Consider the following 20,852-nt stretch of genomic DNA (forward strand, 5'->3'; position numbering starts at 1 on the left):
TTGCATTGTCGAAAAAAATTTTTTGGTGAAAAACTCCAGTTTTTCGACATTTTCGGGAATTCGACCGCAATTGCATATACCCCATAATGTTTGGTCATAATCTGCAATAAGGGGCTATGCTGTGTGGGTATAAAGGGGTATCTAATTACCAGAGCTAATTTTTCGGATGAAAACAAATGGGCTATTAACATGATTTTAGTCGAATAGTCTTTATTAGGCTATCCAATTGAAGCTCTTTTTATGCTGAAAAATGACCAGTTTACAGATGAAAACAATGGGATCCTAGACCCATGTGTTTTTGCAAAAAACAGGGCTCTCAGGGCTGGCTATCAAGGATTTTGTTTCACATAATAGGGCTAAATGGAAAGCCCTCGGGGGATTCATTAGCCACAGAAATTTACCGTGGCTAACTGAATACCGCCTATAATCTGTAATAAGGGGCCATATTATTATTACTATTACATTTTATTTATAAGGCATCACAAGTGTTTTGCAGCGCCGTACAAAGGACAGTACAGGGAGACAAAACTTAGCATTACCGTATAAATAACAAAATATAACCATATTGTGTGGCCATAATATGAATCGGTACTATTGTATGGCCAAACCCCTTTCATGTGAGACCATGCCCCTTTTTTGCACAAAGGCCCCCTCCTCACTACTTCTTGATGCCACCCGGCTGGCAAAATGTTCAGCTATTTTACTGACTTTATTATTCAGTTACATTTTAATTCATTAAAAATAATTCACATTAAACAGTAAAAAAAATTCTATTATACAGAGTATCTGTCTCACCTTATTTTTTGTCACAAGAGTGGCATCTTATAAGATAAATATACCACTCTTGGGGGCTGTAGTCATGCTCTGATATATGCACGCCTTGGTGTGTGTTGTGGCCAGTGGCAGAGGTGAGGCTGCAGCGCAGTCTAAAATTCAAATAGGGGAGCCTACTACTATTGTTTATAGTGTCGGGAAAACTAATGGATGCCCGACAATTAAATTGTTTGGGGCACCCATTTTTTACTGCGCTTGTCACGCCCAAATAAACTGGGTTTAGCCACATAATGCCACTAAACCTGTCAAAAGCCCTTATCAGAACGCCCAAACCCAGACTTTTCACCAATTTCTGCTCACCACCTCAGGAGGCTGCAAGCACAAATGATGCTATTCCTGTTGGCAGGAACAATTGAATAGCTCTGAAGGGTGCCCCGAAGAGTCCCAAAAAACGTTCATTATGCTCAAAATAGCATAAATATGGTAGACAGTCACAGTGTTGCCGTAATAAGCTTTCTCTCAAACTGTATGTCTAGTTTGGTTTATAGTATTAAGGGGGGTACACATGTAGAGATGTGTGCTTAAATTCTAAGCAATCTGACTAGATTGCTTAGAAATTAAGCACATATCGCTCCGTGCGTATGCCCATAGTGATAGCGATGTGCGGCTCTGCACGCCGTTATCACTGGCTCTAAATTGGCTAAATCTAGTAAGATGGCTCACTTCATCGCTGGGTGAAGTGAGCGTATGTTGTTTTTTTTCCTCACTCAGCACACATCGCACTGTGTACTCAGTGTTCTGTGCTAGCTAAAAGCTCAGAGCACAAGGACTACATCTAAAAACAAAAGATATAACTTTAATGGATGTAGCATACATTTAAAAATTCAGGTGTCATGTTGGTACACTCCCTATCTTTCTGTAATATCTATAAGCTGCTCTATAAGCTGTATTAGTAGTAGTAGTAATAATAATAATAATAATAATAACAACAACAATAATCAAAATACAAAAACCTCAAGGTGAGGAAAATATTGCTGAACATTCAGGTTAAAGCCGCTGACTTTCTCCGTACTGAAACAGGCATAATTCAAATATGCAATAACTAGTGCCTGCACTGAAACATGCAATTGCTTTTGGAGTATCTATGAGAAATGAAGCAAAGTGGTATGTCTACCTGGTACAAGATCTAAGAGCTGATCCACTGCCAACTATTTAACAAAGCATTGCATGCCATAGAGATGCCAGCGTCTGGCCATATTGCCAACTGTGTAGCTTTAGAAGAAAAGTGTCTCTTTGTCAAGGTCAAAGCGTGAACAATTGTACAATTGCACACCTTGTTCCCATTCTAACCAGAATGAAGATTTTTTTTTTTTTTAAATGCCTTATTTTTAGCAAACCAGATTGTAACTTTCCTGACTACTGCCTCTGTCAGGGTCACACTGCAAAATATTCCTTTTAGTTTCAGGAACAAACATGATAAATAGTTCACAAAGGACTCAAAGTAAAATATGTCATGATGCCCATATTTATGGAATAATTCAATGTATACTTTCTCCAGTGCTTAGTTTTAAAACATGAGAGACTGTATTGTGGTAATATAATCTGAAAGATAGCTATGTGCAGCAAGATTTTAATGTAATATAGTAGATTATGAAATAAAGAAGGTAAAGCGAAAAAAGGTAATACTGTAGCTATTTTCCATGGTCTATTTTCTGCTTACATGAATATAGCACTAGGCCCCTCTAGTTTTTCTCACAATTATCTTCTAAGCATTAACATACCGCCTCTGGCTATTTTGTACACAAAGAGTAGGGGATTTCTTTGGCCTGACAAAATTGATTTGGCTGGCATTCCAATACTCTGTAATGTAATGACAAAGTCAATTAGATCCAATGTAAGAATATTTGTAGCATTCACCTACGAATTCATTTAGGCTCTACCTCCATGCAGCAATACGATTTGCAGTACTATTTAGCTTGTAAGAGCTGGTTTGCCCTAAAGCAACCTGATATCAACTGAATATGCCTTAATAATATAAAATATTTTCATTCACAGATGAATGAGAATAAAGTAGAATACAAATGAAGAAATGAAGAGTGCATACTTAACAAAACCAGTTAGCACAGTCTATGTATATACAGTGTGTGTTTATATATATATATATATGTAATATATATATAAGTGGAGCAGATTAAATACAGTGTTAGGGGGATACCTAAACTACTTAAGTTTGAAACCAAGATTAGCATTTGGAAAAAAAGAATATCCAGTTTTGAGATTGGGGTCTCTTCATGAATTCATGAAGCAGTGAAAAGAATGGAGAAGTGAGCCAGTGGAGAAGTTGCCCATGGCAACCAATCAGTATTGACGTAACATTTACATTTGCATACTATACAATTGTACGGAGCAGCTGATTGGTTGCCATGAGCAACTTCTCCACAGGTTGACTTCTCCACTCTTTTCACTGCTTCATGAATAGACCCTAAAGTATGGCTTTTACAACACAGATGCCCTTGCTGTTATATTGTTCTCTAAGCTGCCTTTGGTAAATTTGTGTATTGGTTGCTAGAGAATATTTGTTTAGTGTTAATGCTGCAATTAGGTTTTAACTGGGTGCCCCAGATTTATTTTGTTCCCAGTCTTTAGGTAGAATTAACATGGCAGAATTAGCATGATGTGCCTTCAGACGTAGCTAGTAAAATGAAAGGAGGTGAGACTGGGAGGTTTCATACAATCTGGGGCCTCTACATTTTCAGTGACCTTGTTCACACTAGCATTTACTATTCACATAATTGTGTGATTTTAATGGCTTAACATTTATTATAAACTGGCTGTTCATTTGTATTATGTCACTTTTTTTATATTGGGTAATTGCACAAAAGGTGCATGCGCCACTGTACATAAGAAGGGTGTGTGGTTATGCTTCATGGGGAGTAACCAGTGCTTCTGAAGCACTGGACCATCTCCATACCTTTTACTTCCCCTAAAACATTTTTTTTTTTAAATGGCCCATGCACCATGGCAGATGCATGCAGCACAGATTCACCGCTCCTTTACTATGCTTCCCAACTCAGCTGCCTATTAAGGACAAACATTGAGACATAGCCTCAACTGGGATTGTTTCTTCTAAAAAGAGACAATTGGGATAATCTGGAGTTATTAAAGAGCCTTGTCCTTATCAGCTATGAATTGTAACATACCAAGGCAGCATTCAAGACATAGGCCTACATGCCAACTCTCCCTGACTGTAAGGGGGAATTTCTGATATACTGGTTATCTCCCTGACTTCTGGAAAAATCTTGCATGTTCCATGAAGCTGGGCTGTGTGTGCACAACAGTGATGATGTCATCTCTTACCGTGAAACAGTGGGGAGAAGAAAAAGGAGTATGTGTACTACAAGAAAATGGGCAAAGCTGGCTCAAGGGCTATTCCAGTGTAGTGGTCGAACGGTGGTACGACCCCATAGGGGGCACAGTAAATCCTGGGCAGTGCAGTATTTTCTCTGCAGACTGGCACACAATCAGTCTTTCCCGGTGCAGAGCAAACAGTACAGTATGACTACTATACTGCTCACAGTACCCACCATGTTTCTGGAGTCCCAAGAGACCACCCAATGCTGCCGCCCTGAGTTGCCTATCCTCCATTCCCTGCTCCCCAGGAAGGACATCACCTCTGGCTGCCCCTCCAGCTGCCCCAAAATAGTCACCTGGAGATCTTCATTTTTGTGCAGTCCCCGTCCTGGATATCCGGAGTGACCACACCGTGACCAAGGTGTATCAGCCTCACCGAGTCCTGTAACTGGCCAAGGTACGGAGGTACCTGCTCACACTGGAGACTGACTGCCCGCTAGGCTGCTTCTACCTGCCATGCTGCTGGTGTTTGGGCAGATCTGCTGGGGGAGTCTGAGGAGGGTGTACTCCCAGCGTCAACACCAACGGGGGTACTCCCATCATCATCATTGTCATCATCAGCACCAAAGGGGATACTCCCATCAACAGCAGCAACAGGTGTATTCTCGGCAGTCGGGACCTCTCCAACCCCAGCCAGCACCTCCTGCAGGGCCATATGCCACCCAACTGGCTGCAGCTATTTCTCTACTGACAGGTCAGATAAGTCTACTCTGGGGGTTTGGGGAATTAATTTGTATTTTTTTTTTCTGTGGGGGCCAAGTATTTGTTTTTGTTTTATGTGCGGGTCAATGTGTTTTATTTTTTAACTCTGGTGGCCAATGTTTTTTTCCCCTGTGGGAGCCTAATGAGTTTTATTTTTACCTATGGGTGACAATGAGTTTTATATTTTCCTGTGGGGATCAATGTCTGTGTGTTTTATTTCTGGGGGGACAATGTGTATGTTTTTTTATTGTGGGGGTCAATGTCTGTTAATAATAAAAATAATAATAACAATTAAAGTAATAATTAAGGATATCGCTGTATGGGGGTCACGCAAGGCGGCTACTGCAGCTCCGTCCATCTTCTGATCCTTGCCTCGTCTCTCCCCCAAAAAGTTCATAGACCATTGTCGCTCACTGCCCCCAAACGGCTGCAGACAGTCGATCTACAGGTGTTTGCAGCTGTTGTGTGTCCAACGACACAGGACACGTACTGAATATGTACAGTACAGGTCTTGTGCGTGCATAAAGTACCAAACATCGGTACTTTGTGTAATGTGCCTCAAATACTCCAGGATCTGAATTACGCCCAGGATGCTAGTAGAGATAGCCCTGAAAATGGCTATCTCCCCAGAGCACACTGATGGTTACATGGCTTTGTGTCCATGGAACGGCTTTAGGGCTTATTTACAATTAGACATAAGTCAGTTTTATGACAGAGCAATACACACCCTCTTCAGTGACACGCTCATAGGTGTTACTTTCACAATCTCCCTGCTTTTTTAAAAGCGCGTAAGTATGATTACAAGAAGTGATGTTCTTACTCCTATGAAAGGTTTAAGAGTAAACGGAGGCCTAAAAATGCAAAAAGCACTACAACTGTATGTATGGCAATATTTAAAAATTAACATGCCTTAATATCAGGAAGGCCAAGAGTACCAATTATGTTTTATATTGAGCCACCAAATGAACACTTGTCGGAAACACAAATTAAGGATAAATTAAGGATACACAACATCAAGGCAAAATGTGAATACCATGTGCACACTCACACTATTGTGGAATGAATGCGACAAAGAAAAAATAGTGACATCACAAGAATATGCAATCTCCTTTCAGCACACATTGCAAAAGCCCAGCACTTCCAAAAACCTTTCAATGCTCCCAAAATTTTTGTCCCTACATCGTATCTGTGCCTCACCTTTATTTCCACTCCTCCTTTTGCAGACACATGATGGAACCCTGCATACTTGAAACTGCTCACTTCCTCTAACCTCTCCCTTACAAACTCTCAGCAGGTGCTTATGGTATTCTCTGCAGTACACCAAAACATAAATGTGAAGTGGGATACATGTGATTGTCATAAATAAAAACTGGAATTTTTGCATTTAGCAACCAGAGTTACATCATTGATGCCAGCACAAAAATTTAAAATAATTATTAAACATTAAAAAAATATTTTTATTTATATTTAAATATATTGACCCTTCAGTTATGATAACTTATAAAAATGAATATTGAAATGATCATGCATAGTTGTGTTTTATCATACTATTACACTAGCATTAAAGTATAATAATGATAATATTAATAATTTGTTATTCGTGACTAAAGTTGTGTTGAAAGTTTGAATTATTTTCACACATGTCAGTAAAATTAAACATGAATAAACCTATTGAACTTTGGCACATTATAGACTGCATATATCTACTTTATAACACTGATGTATGTGGCTGAAGAACACAACAACAATCACATCCAGAAATAGATCCTAAAATTATTACATTGCATGAATTGAAATTTGAATACATTTAATTAGACTAGTTAAATCTTCAGGTAGGTTGATTGCTTGGGGGGGAAAAAACATACATTTTCTTTCCAGAGCAATACAACTGCAAATGTAATAAATCTCATTATATACTGAATGCAATCTAATCCCACCAAAATCTCATTAAAGTAAAATGCAAGACTCAAATTAACAAATAGCGTCATGATAAGAACCAAGATTCTGGTTGGCAATTCTGCAGCACAGACCAGTAGAATTGTCTGCAGACCACAAATTTTAATAAAGGATTTCTATAGACCTGATGTAGCGTTGGACATCGAAAAGCCAGGCATCAAATGGTTGCCTACCGAAGCTTCTGACAGCATTTTAATTATCCAGTGGTATAACCATCAATGGTTACAGCTGTCCTGATTTGAGACCTCTATCCCACCACTCCAACTGGGCCAGGAATTTGGGAGGTTCACTGCTGCTCTGTTACGCTGCAGTGGTGCACTTGGCATTAATGTTGTGTTTCGGATTGGGCAGAAAATAAAATGATTCTGCAACTTAAATGTATACAGTAGTTCTTCTTGATACACAAAACACAACCACAGCTATGTCAAAACCTTGCTGGCTGCTTACGAAATTGTGGTCACTGGTTGGAAGTATTTGCTTTGAAGATATTGCTGATCAAGTGATAAAGCAGGACTTAGTCATATTAATGAATGTTATGATGCAGAACATCATAAACACGTGTCATATTAAGAGCAAGCCAAACCATTCTGCTGACCTTCTCATACCTTACATAAACTAACATGCGCAGGCATAGTCGGCAGCAATTCAAAACACTCCAATGACATTTCTATTTATTATTATTTACTTCTAAAGCGCCAGCATTTTTCATTACGTTTTATAACGGGAAACAAAACTGTAAAAGAACAGTACCAAAACAAGAATAGGTAATTTGGGGACTATCCTCTGAGAAATCCCAAAAGAAGAAGTTTAAGGGGCAAGTGCTGGGGGCTTGACCACATAATTTGTGCCATCATTGCCCAATATCACGTTGCACAGCAATAAAATCTGGGTAGAATGTGAAGAGGGATCCAGGAAGGGTGACCAAGGAATTAGTGAAGGCAAGTATGTTCAAAACATGTCATAACACGCATAACACTCTGTGGAACGTGGGGCACTACAATCCTTATCATGTCATGACAGCTTCATTTTGTTTGAATATCAACATATAAAGCCCAAAGAAGAGGACTATAGTCTGAAATGTCAACTGAAAAGGGAAAAAAAAGTAATTGTAATGAGTAGTAGATCAATGTTTAAAACCTGGGACTGTCCCTGGAAATGAGGGACAATTGTCAACAATGTATGATGATATCTGTTCTATAAAAGGCAGACATACTAACACGCTTTAAAAAAGTATGGTTTATCAAAACAAAACGCATCAGAGGGAGGACACTGTATATCACACAAGTACATGTAGCAGGCAGAACTTATTTGTTAACGGACACAAGTAGGAACGTTGACCACAGATGCATTAAAGGCACAAGATTTTCACAAATGGACCATGGTAGAAAAAGAGGGAAAGATCTACTCTAGTGGACTATAGGGGATTTCCTGTTAACCAGCTAGATCATCTGGTAATTATTCTGCTGGTTTAAACAATACTCACATGCGGGGTTATGAAATATTTGTATTATCAATAATTGCTACCATAAAAGGATCGGTAGCTTGCTTTTCACTTACCATTTTTTTTTATGTACACTGATTATTAACACTACTCTCGGATACACAAATGCTGTATTTGCTTACAACTATCTTTCATTTCTGCAGAAAGAATTATTACCTAACATTAAATTTGTGCATACATAGATGAATTTATGGATTAATATGTGTAAACACATGTGATTGAATGTTTTGTGATATGGTAATTTATTATGTTAATAAATTTTGTTTTTAAAGAAGTCAACTACTTCACTACACCCTATTCTGCCAAGAATACTACTATATTATTATTACACAGCCAAAAAAATATTTAGTTGCCAAGGATATTTGAATACATTTATGATATTTTGGGTTTGATTAATTAAAAAATGAAAGTAGTTTTTTTAATTAGTTCTAGTTCTTGAAATAATGGATAACATCAAGGAATAGGCAACTTGGCCATAACACGTGCATATGAGAGAATCTAAAGTTACATTATACAAGGTGAGACATGCAAATAATCTAGGTGTTCAGTCTGCGATCATTCTAGAACACAGGTTCTCAAACTCGGTCCTCAGAACCCCACACAGTTCATGTTTTCCAGGTCACCTGTGGGTTTTTAAAATATGACAGTTGGTGATACACAGTGCACCTGCTGGGTGACCTGGAAAATGTGAACAGTGTGGGGTTCTGAGGACAGAGGGGGTAATTCCAAGTTGATCGCAGCAGGATTTTTTTTAGCGGTTGGGCAAAACCATGTGCACTGCAGGGGAAGCAGATATAACATGTGCAGAGAGAGTTAGATTTGGGTGGGTAATTTTGTTTCTGTGCAGGGTAAATACTGGCTGCTTTATTTTTACACTGCAATTGAGATTGCAGATTGAACTCACCCACCCAAATCTAACTCTTTCTGCAAATGTTCTATTTGCCCCCCCTGCAGTGCACATGGTTTTGCCCAACTGCTAAAAATTTTCCTGCTGCGATCAACTTGGAATTACCCCCAGAGTCTGAGAACCACTGTTCTAGAATATCCCCTCTCCATATATAAGTGATAAAGTAGTTTGAATCATATGTTTACATTTGAACAGATCTTTTATAGAAAATAAGACTTACAATAACCTTTAAATTGTAAATATTTTCCATTATACTTGAAATGTGTTTAATTTCAACATTTACTTTCAAAGATTTTATCATTTTTGCATTTATTAGAAATTAGCTATAAAAATATTTAGAGTAATATTAGCAATTAACAAATACTTGCAAATGGTATAAAATGAGCAATAAGCTTTATCAGAAGCAAGTCACATTGCTTTTTTGCAGAGAACAAATGTAAGGTGCTAATTATTACTGCTGAGTCCAAAGCCTCACATTGAATTTAAATAATACTGTCAGCAAGCAGCTGCAATATTCCACAATCTAGTGTTTTAACGTCTCTGTCATTTTTCTCAGAATTAACACAGCTAACTTGGTTATGAAGAAAAATCTAAATTATTGTGCACACCAAAAACAACTTAATTGAAGACATTATGTTTCATTTTCGGTTGCTATGTGACTAAAAATGGCATGATTCACTAAGCAGTGTTACAAGCTGCTCTCATATACTGTTTTGTATATTTTTTGCAACACAATATTGATTAACAAATGTTGACAAATAAATAAAAAATATAATAAAGTAAGGAATATAAGTGGTTCTAACCTTGCAGACAAAGTACTAGGAGAAATGACACAAAAAATGCCAAAGGATCTCGCAGGTACTAGGAACAGCTCAGAGGCTGCAGTGTCAACTGTCTTAGCCTCTTATTGGTCTACTGGTAAAATGTTCTGCTGACATATGTCAACTACAGTAGATGAAAAGGACCCGTGTGTCACTATTTCAAGCCGTGTGTCACAACTTCATGTAGTCAAGCATTACTAATCAGAGAATAAAATGCCGACAGGATGCTGGCTAGCCAAGGAAAATCTGTAGCAGAGAAAAGGGAAAATCTAATACAGCCTATTTTATTTTCCTTAAAAGCAGTTTATTTAACTCTGTTTTTCAATATTCATTTAATAAACAAATAACAAATTGCAAGTCATTATCCCTCTGTGTTTATTGTCATGAATAGAAGCTGGCATAGTGCTTTATTGACAAATGCAAGATATCAAAAAAGTATTATGTTTAGTACAACAATGCAGTACAGTATTGTAGAAAGCTATAAAACACCTATTGGCCTCCACTAACCAATAACTCCTGTATCTATAGTTATTGTTATTTCTGGACTTCATGATTCTTTTGTTTATGTAACAGTAACACTTTTTTGTATAATTAAAATTATAGCAGAGCTGTTAGAAAGCTTCATAGCAACTGAGCTGCATCATGTAAGTGTGCTTTACATGTATCTTCATTTATCAAATAAAAACACACAACTAGAAACAAATGACTATAGGCAAAAAAATTAAAATAAGGAATCAAGCGAACAGGGCGGCACTCTCACGTCCAGAGTGCGCTAGACAAGATGTTTTGCTGACTGTAGTATGTCCAGTTCAGAACTCTCGTTTGCAGGCCTTCTTAGTTTGTCTCAACCTTAATGGGTCTCCACAACAATAGCCTGTAGATATACCCTCTCACCAGAATGAGTCGCCCAAACATTAAGACACTTGATTAGTAAATGGTTTAATTGGCAGTAAAAGCAGGAATGCTCAGTAAAACAACAAATTAACATAGATATAAAATTTCATTCCATGTATACACACCAAATGCAAAGGTAAACATTTTTGGACAGAGTGATGCCACCCTCACATGGGAAATACGTGAACTTCTAGGGTGGGTATCTAAGCATTGGGTGGTAGAAGAATATTGATAAAACCTACGAGTTTCATCCAGCTGGACTTCTTCAGGGGTAAGTGATTGCTAAAAGATTCTTTGATCCACAGGTCTCAGTGTATAAAAAGAATCCAAAACATGGAACTGGCTTGACACGTCTAATAATTGGATCTCCTACTCTGTGAGCTACAAGCACTTGGTCAGTCTAAAGTTTGTGATTAGATCTGAGCCCAGACATCCAACTCACCCAGTTTCTCTAAATTAAATTATTATGAAATTGTGGAAGCCCAGAGTAATAATTACTCAAGTTTTGAACACACCTTGTTTTCAGTAGAGGTTTAATCCCCCCTCACATTATGGTATTTATTTTATGTAACCCGTTTGAGCAATAACATTCTTCTGCTATATCGAATGAACAATCAGAGGCCCTACTATTAGGCGTGTCAAGCCAGTTCCATGTTTTGGATTCTTTTTATACACTGAGACCCATGGATCTAAGAATCTTTTAGCAATCACTTACCCCTGAAGAAGTCCATCTGGATGAAACGCGTAGGGTTTATCAATATTTTTCTACCACCCAATGCTTAGATACCCACCCTTGAAGTTCACGTATTTCCTATGTGAGGGTGGCGTCACTCTGTCAAAAAAAAAAAAATTACCTGTGCATTTGGTGTGTATACATGGAATGTCATTATATATCTATGTGAATTTGTTGTTTTTATTGAGCATTACTGCTTTTACTGCCAATTTAACCATTTACTAATCAAGTGTCTTAATGTTTGGGCGATTCATTCTGGTCAGAGGGTATATCTACAGGCTAATGTTGTGGAGAGGAGACGCTTTAAGGTCGAGACAAACTAAGAAGGCCTGCAAATGAGAGTTCTGAACTGGACTCACTACAGTCAGCAAAACATCTTGTTCAGCGCACTCTTGATTTTATTGTCTATGTTTATGTTCTAAGTGCCAACTAACAGGGGCTCTTCCAGTGAGCTGCTGCCCTTCAGTGCGAGAAAGGGTATATTTTTTGTGTATGTGTGTGTATATATATATATATATATATATACAGTGTTGGACTGGGGCATGAAGGGCCCACCGGAGAATGCAATGGTAGGAATATGGACAGTTTCTAGAGGCGACGGGGCCAGCTGCCACAAAGGTTTGGATGACCTTTTAGAGTGCATGGTCTGGAACCTTTCATAAATATATATCATAAATAATATTAGTGCATCCATGATATGTACCAGATTAATAACAGCAATGCACTGTAGAAAATACCTCATAGCCCTGTGTAGTATAAAGTAACATATGCACATGGGCGGATTGGGAACAAAATGCGGCCCTGGAAAAATTTGTACTAGTGGCCTCACATGGGCAGCACCAGAGGTGTGAGGTCTAGCCATGGGCCAAGGCAGCAGCACCCTCCCCCCAAGACTTTCCAGCAAGTGAGCATATCCAGCATCAAGTGGGAAGTTAAAATGAAATAAAATTAAACATTATGAGCAAATTATATGATACACCATTAGAATTTAGGAAACTATATCATTCTTTAGAAGATAAAAAAAATTATTTGCTTCTTACACCAACCGTATGCCAGTCACCATTTACTCAATCCTATATGTCAGCCAAGCAGACAGGCAGAGCATACACTAGATCATCTGCAATCACAGGCTAAGTGGCAAAGTAATTTTCATATATGCAAATTATTTTGCAGCTTATTCATTATGTCTATAAATAGGACCACATGTCATCAAACAAAACAGGCCCCATCGGGAATCGTCCCTGGTAGCCCTATGGGCGATCCGCCTCTGCATATGCATAATGTACAATCCAAGTGCACAGTCTGGAATCTAATCCCTAGAGGAGGAGGTGGGGCCTCAGGCAGTGGGGTTACCCCGGAGGTTTCTCCTTGTACCCTTGTGGGCCAGTCCAACCATATATATATATATATATATATACACATATGTATATATGTGCGCGCACACACACACACACACACACAGGTACTTATTTTCTGTATTCTTAATTTGGCAAACCTTGACATAACGAAATGGTAAGAAAAATGTTTACTTCACTTAAAAAGACATTGGGTAACATATAATTTAGGTAGGTAGGAACATTTTATGTTTCTTGTCTGTTAAAGAACCCTGGAATTACTTTTATCTTATAGGTGTCACATATTGTGGTGTTAGCCCCGCTTACCATGTCTGATGGTACTGTCTCCCTGTGATCTGTGTATCTTCTGACTGCAGTGGCGACTCCAGAGGTGGGTTCAAAATTCAAATAGTGGAGCCACACCAACGGCCAGTGAGTCCCAGATGGCAAAATCTGACAGCGTTTGGGTGGGGGTGGGGGGTGGAGTTGGTGTGGCTCCCCTATTTGAATTTTGGACTGTGCTGCAGCCCTACCTCTGGAACTGCCACTGCCTGGCTGTCTTTAACATGCCTGTGCACTGCATCATCAGATGTAAACAGTCTGGCTGCATGGGTGCAGTCATATTGAATTTGGTCATGTGATCTCTCAAGTCCTACCAGTTCTCAGCAGCCATGCTCACATGACCAGCTCAGTCTATTTAAACCAGATCTGGTGTTCAGCCCATTGCCAGAATGTGTTTCCTTTCTGAGGATAAACAATTATTCACATCTTATATCTTCTGCCCTGGAATTTAAATTGGCAATTTTGATAAAGGCAAAACTTGGTGTGATGGGTATATTTTGCCCTTAATACAATTGCCATTTTAAATCCCTCAGGCAAAAAAGCAGGAAAACGGCAATTTTTATAAATTGCAACTTGATAAATAAACCATATAGCCTGCCAATATAAATGGCCTAAATTAGATATACTGCAATAGTTTAAAGTTCATAGAGGAGAGATAGAGCAGCACCTACCCAAACTTGCTGCACTGCTGTGTCACACTTACCTATGAGCCTCATCTTGTAGATCCCAGAGGGGTTCTATCTATTTTGTCCCTGCTCCCTCATGTGCAATGGGGGTGAGGCCATAATTGTAGGATTTGCTAAAAATTACATCATCATTTTCTGCTACGCCTATTTCTCTTATGAAGCAATGCCGGAAGGTGGTCAACTTGCTCGGAGTCCAGGAAATTTGGGAGTATCGCGAACATTAAAAGCGAGTGAGCAAGTGTGCTCTGTTTACACCTCATGGTGAGCAAAGTAACAAAAAGCATTAAACTAAATGCGCACTGGTATTTGAAAAATGTTTATAACGTATGCTAAAATCAAAGTTAAATGCAAATAAACCATGCTTCATTAGATTAGCTTAGTTCTGTTCAGTTTAACACTAAGACATTGCTGTAACAATTTATATTACAAGAATAATGGCTCTTTTTATCAATATCCACTATTGAATTATCTGTTTTACCACTTATCGCAGTAATACAGACTTTAGTTGCACTAGTATTTACCATGAAGAACACCAGCTAAAATCCCACTCTTCAGCAAGGCTTAATGCTTTCAGCAGACATGTATGCACACAGTATAGCAGCTTGCCCCAAAGGGGAAAGAGTAAAGCCTCTTCAGCTTCCCTGGTTCACCATTGCTGGGTATAGATAACATCACCTCAAGATATTTTTAACTAGTGACACAAATCTTTATTAGTTGTCGCTTGATGGATTGCTACAGTACAAACGTGAGAACTGGAGTTATCTCTGAATTCATTGTTTGAATTTGAGAAATTGAGAGAAGCTGAGAAAAGTAATTTTTACAGTGAAAGTATTGGAGAAAGGGATTTTCTCAGCTTCATAAATAGACTCCTACTTGAGAAAAGGAAACAAGAGCTGTAAAACAAACACTTAAAAATATAAAGTCTATAGGTCAGCATAGATTCAAAAGCAAAGCAAAATCTAGATGTTCTATTCATTTAAATTGTTCCTGCTTAAAAATTAAATTTCAGACAATGGCTACAGCCATACACAACTGAACTGGTAAATAAAACAGCAGACATCTGTGTATAGCAATGACTGTGGGGACAGTAATCAAGTGCCATTTCCCATATTTTCTGTACACAGTTTAATTGCTGCTAAAGGTTATGTACCACACTGTTATAAGGGTCTAATTCAGACCTGATCGCAGCAGCAAAATTGTTCTCTAATGGGCAAAACCATGTGCACTGCACGGGGGGCAGATATAACATGTGCAGAGAGAGTTAGATTTGGGTGGGTTATTTTGTTTCTGTGTAGGGTAAATACTGGCTGCTTTATTTTTACACTGCAATTTATATTTCAGTTTGACCACACCCCACCAAAATCTAACTCTCTCTGCACATGTTATATCTGCCCCACTTGCACTGCACATGGTTTTGACCATTAGAGAACAACTTTGCTGCTGCGATCAGGTCTGAGTTAGTCCCTAAAGGGGGGTACTCACGGAGAGATCCATGCTTAAAATGTAAGCAATCTGACTAGATTGCTTAGATTTTAAGCACAGATCACTCATGTGTACCCCCCTCAGACATCGCGCTGTGCTGAGCGGCGGGAGAGATGTGTGCTGAGCAGTTCGCTCAGGGTTCGCTCAGGGTCTTAAGTTTTATACTATAAGGCCCTCAAAGAGTTACTTAAAACTTCTCTTCAAAATACCTTTTACTATTTCTAAAATACTACATAATAACATAAAATATAATAGTGTGTCTCTCCTTCAGGGGTATTTATCAAAGGTCAGAAAAAGATAAAACTGAAAGGCTGTGTTTGAAAAATGACAGTTAGGAGCTGATTGGTTGGTACTTTATCTCTTACAATTGTATCTCTCTCCAAGCTTTGATAACTACCCCCTCAGTTTTAATTCACAGTTTAAACTGCCAAACGCCATACATCATATATTGGTGGTACTTGCCTTTTATGCATAAACAACACTGGGTCTATTTATGAAATATAAATAAGGGTCTCACAGCAGAAAATATGTGTTTACAATGTTGCAGTTTCATACCACTATATTTGTGTGACAATTTGCTTCATAAAATGGTGAATTTTGCAAAATACCAATATTCACCCTGAATAAGAGATCAGAGTGTTGCTATGGTTTGCGATATAATGCAATTTGGGGCTTGCATACCTAAATAACTAACTCTTTGGAAATTACTCCCCACATACTACTTACCTGTCAGGAACATTGTATCATTTACCTTTCTGAAACACTGGATTACTTTGGTTAACTAAAAATAATGGTTGTATTTACAATAATAATTTTACTGAGACAGCCTGGTTCAAAAGTATCATTTAAGTCTTGTGTGCAATTAAAACTTGACAAAAGTCACACTCAGTGCTGCTTACAGTTAGAGTTGTGAATGCAAAATACCAGTTTTAAATTAAGAACCGAAAAATTGTAAAACCAGAAGAAAAAAAACTGTTTGATAGAAGAATAAATCTAGGAATTACTTTTTTCAAAGGATAATGGACTTTGGATACAAAATTGTTTACATCTGAAATCCAAATTATATATATATATATATATATATATATATATATATATTTTTTTTTTTTTATTGCAAATAAGTCCGGCACTCCACTTACTAGCTTGTACTTGGCCCCAGAGCCCTCTGCAAATGGTGTGGTACAGGCAGGAAATAGACAATGGCACTCAGGGACTTCAGACGTGAAGGATATATTTAAAAAAAGTCACATGTCAAAGCCAACGTAGCACGTAGCCCCTTTAGCACACCTTGATAAAGGGGATACGCGCCCCGTAACGTTGGCTTTGACATGTGACTTTGTTTAAAGATATCCTTCACGTCTGAAGTCCCTGAGTGCCACTGTCTATTACCTTCCTTTATATACAGTATATATGTATATATATATATATATACATATATCCCTTTCTCCTTTGAAATATATAACATACCCACCACCTCATTTTACTTTTATTATTATATTACTACTATCTTTTACTTAAACGTTGCCACAAGTAATACGCAGTGCCGTACAAGAATTCACAATACAATTGTACATTAAAACATAGGATACTACAGGATAACTGTAACACTTAATGTAATTATCTTTGTTACAGTAATTATGACCTCACACATTCCCTTCACTGAGATGTTTACATGCCAGTCCTAGGGAAAACATATCTATTTGCCAAACATGCAGATGCTCAGTTTGCTTGTCCGGCTACAAACACACAGATGCTTCAATAAGCAAGAAGATATGTCAGCTGGCAAACAGACAGGAATGCCTGCAACATAAGCATACAATGTATCATAAATTAGACCTGGGCTTGTTAGAGAAGGACAAATCAGCTATCAGAAGTACCTTATTTTACAACTGTACTATACAGTTCTTTTACACCTGTCAGTCAGTCACATGTTCAGGCAGGCAGCTGAGTACCTTCTGGTTATACAGACAAGCTGTCAGATTGGAGAGGTGTGATGTCTGTATCCATGCTGAACACAACTCTATTGCTCAATTATTATTATTATTATTACTATTATTATTATTATTATTATTATTATTATATTATTAGTGTGTGTTCCTATAGCGCCAACACACAATGCAGCACATTACAAAAATTATGAAACATTCATACTGGTGCCTGTCCCATTGGATCTTATATTCCCTACATCACACAGGACATACTTATATACAGTACCTACCTATATGCCTATATGTATGGTGTTTTTTTAGTAACTGGATTAAATAATTTTACCAAAGCTTCTTAACTTGTGGACAGCAGTATCTGACAATTTTAATAGCACCCATGGAAACAATTCTGAAATATGGCACCAAAGATGTATGAATCTATCACATTTGCTTTATGAAACACTTGGATAGCACTGAGGTAAATTCTGCCCTATTGAATATGTCCTCATATGTCCCTGTCACAGTGATAAAGTAGGGGGATTACAGATCTCTCCATATACTGACCCATCCACAGCTAACACAATGCTCATGCAGGTAATACCAGAAAGACCTGACAGGAACATAAGTCTGGGGTCATACAGGAATAAGGACTAGAGGTTTTATACTGGTCCATAGCTATATCAGCAATTACCTGGGCCCCCACTAATGCTGCAGCAAGATTCCTGACAGTTTGATGTAGGTAAGCTGTGGGCAGCCCATCAGTAATACTGTGCCCTTTACATAACACAGCCAACTCTGCAGGATGTGACCAGCAGTTCTACATAAGAACACACACTACAGCAACAGTCACATCCATGTTGTTCCCCTTCCCCGCCCACAATGCATGTGCCCAGCATTACAGGAATGTATGACAGGAGGAAGAGGAGAGAGGCACCGTGCCTTGGCTCCCTTTTTAACCCCTGCACGTCCATCCTTTCCCTTTAGAAACATATTTTAAAAACAAATGTTTATTTAACCTATTCATGCCCAGAACCTTCTTATCTTATCCTTTCACCTTCATTGTCCTCTCAACCCAATGAAGCCATCACTCCATAGCTTAATCCCATTACTCTGCATACTAACATGCCACATACAACCCACTACCTTCCAGTCGTCCCCTGCAATGCCTGCCTCCAAATCCAGCTTTACCAATACTTAACTCCTTCACTACCTTCCATGATCTCCTGTGTACAGTTGCAAACATAACTTGGAGCTAGAGTAAGGCTGGTCACTAACGTGCCATGCAATGACAGTACCCAGCAGTAATACATAAACTTCGTGAACACTGTAAACTTGTCAGACACATATTTCACAACAATAGTTCTCATGGCAAATTGGAAACTGGCAGTAATAACATGCACCCCTACCTGCTGGGGACAGTATGTGGTGGTGATGGTGGTGGTGGTGACGGTGGTCATGGGTTGTCGGACTGTTTACTCTCCTTCTTGTACCTAATGGAGGGCTGTGGGGTTGTCGCGCTCCCTCTGGGGGGCTGTTGTCATTTCTGTCCATACCTGGTCCTCGCAGGGCAGAGGATATAAGATGGGGGAGAGGTGGTGGGCTCTGGAGCTGGTGGTGGTGGTAGTGGTGCACCCCAGGCATGCCATGCAACTGCTGTTGTTGCTGTTGGTTCATCATGAATCCAGACCTAGATCTGGATCTAGTCCTTGGGGGCTCCAGGAAAGCTGGGAATAGGAAGGAAGGAGCAATAGGAGGTGGCGGAGATGAGGGGGGAGAGGAAGCAGAGGAGAGAGACTGGAAGAAGGAGGAAGACGGGGTGAGCTGCAGAAGAGGAGGGTACTGCTGGGAGGAGGCAGAGCCGAGAGCCAGCAATCTGCTGCTACTGCTGAGCCCAGCTTCTCTGCTGGTGGCCGCCGCCGCTGCAGCCTCGGCCCCTGCTACAGCCTGCCTGGGATCGAGGCAAATCGGGAACGGCAACAGCCCACCTCCTGCTCCACCACCCCCGCTGTCACCGCCTCCCACTGGCGGCTGCTGCTGCTGCTTGGGGTCCCGGAGCCTGTCTGCTTGGACCGGATGACACTGAGTACAGAGGCTGGAGTCCGGAGGGGTGGGCTGTACTGAGCCGGAGGCAATTGGCATCACCTCCCCGGTGGACAGAATGCCAGCTGACGGATCTATACAGATATAAACACTGTGTGTGTGTGTATATGTGGCACGCATCCAATCAAACAAAAAAAAAATCAAAGAAGTAATTTTAAATCGAAGGTTCTGCAACTCCCCTTGTGCTTCCAGAGTGGTGTGCGGCTGCTAGGAGGGCATTCATGTGAGTGAGGCACATATCTGGGCACAGTTCAGTCCGAGAATAATCCGCAGGGACGTGCCATTCCAATTCCCCCAGTGTGAAGGAATAAGCCAGGAAGCGGCCCCTCTCAGCAGGGGTAACAGTGCAGGAGCAGAGAGTAGTCCCCCACAGCAGATGACAGGTCCTCACTGCCCCAAAGTGCACTGCACTCCCAGAAGTGGCGAAGTCCCCTCATTGCCCGGAGCAGTGTGTGTAGGTGCAGCCTCTACATGTAACCACAACATCCAACACAAGCGTGGCTCTTTCCAAAATCCACAAGGCAGTAAGGGGAACGACACTACATCCAGCACAATACACTCCCCCCACCTCCTCCCCTCCGCTGGCTGGAAAGGAGAAGCAATGGTTTAGGGAAGGGGTGGCTGGGAGGAATAATATAAGGATCGCAGGATAAGGAAGATTCCGTCCTCCCTGTATATAGTCAGTATAAATAAGACACCCACTGACAGACACAGGGGCACAGTGCAGCACTTGGTCCTGGGCCGCCTATTGTTGTTGTGTGTGTTCCTCCTCAGTGGCGGATATGTGCCTGCTCAGTTTATATTCTTCTCTTCTTCTTCCCCTGTACTGCACTACGTGCAGCGGCCGGGTACTCTGTCCTCCTGGGATCCCTGCTGCTGAGGATTCCCCGCTGGGTGACTTCTTCCCTTTGCTCTGAGTGATGTCACAAGCGCTGCTGCTGAGCTGGGGGAGACATGAGAAACACTCTCCCTATCGGCCCAGCATATTCATACAGCAGCAGCCTGAGCTCCAAGCGCCTCCACTTCCGCACCAGCCTAGTCCTCAGAGTGGACGGGCAGCAGCAGATCAGTGTTATATTGTGTTGTTCTGTCTTCAACAATATCTCCCACTCCTGATCATCTCCTCATTGTCATCTTGCCTATGCTGTTCGTGAAAACTTTATGTTGCCATATAACTGTGGGAGGTCTCCTTTATGACATTTTGCATTTACTATATTATTATCCTTTATTTATATTACACCACAAGGGGTCCGCAGCGTTTTATATAAACCGAAACAGTGCTTA

At 39.9% G+C, this 20,852-nt stretch overlaps 1 protein-coding gene across 2 annotated transcripts in view; it reads right to left on the reverse strand.

The window, feature by feature from the left end:
• Positions 1-20,548, reverse strand: part of RNF38 (ring finger protein 38) — a 514,010-nt gene extending 493,462 nt beyond the window's left edge. Inside the window, exon 1 of one of the 2 annotated variants that reach the window (XM_063914635.1) lies at positions 18,875-20,548. In XM_063914635.1, coding sequence (XP_063770705.1) covers positions 18,875-19,688 — 814 coding nt within the window. In that variant the 5' untranslated portion in view covers positions 19,689-20,548. The remainder of the gene's footprint in view (positions 1-18,874) is intronic. The other variant, XM_063914636.1, reaches the window with a different exon arrangement.
• Positions 20,549-20,852: the final 304 nt, after the last annotated feature.

Source organism: Pseudophryne corroboree, chromosome 1 (genome assembly GCF_028390025.1).
Source record: "Pseudophryne corroboree isolate aPseCor3 chromosome 1, aPseCor3.hap2, whole genome shotgun sequence".
Lineage (NCBI taxonomy): Eukaryota > Metazoa > Chordata > Amphibia > Anura > Myobatrachidae > Pseudophryne > Pseudophryne corroboree.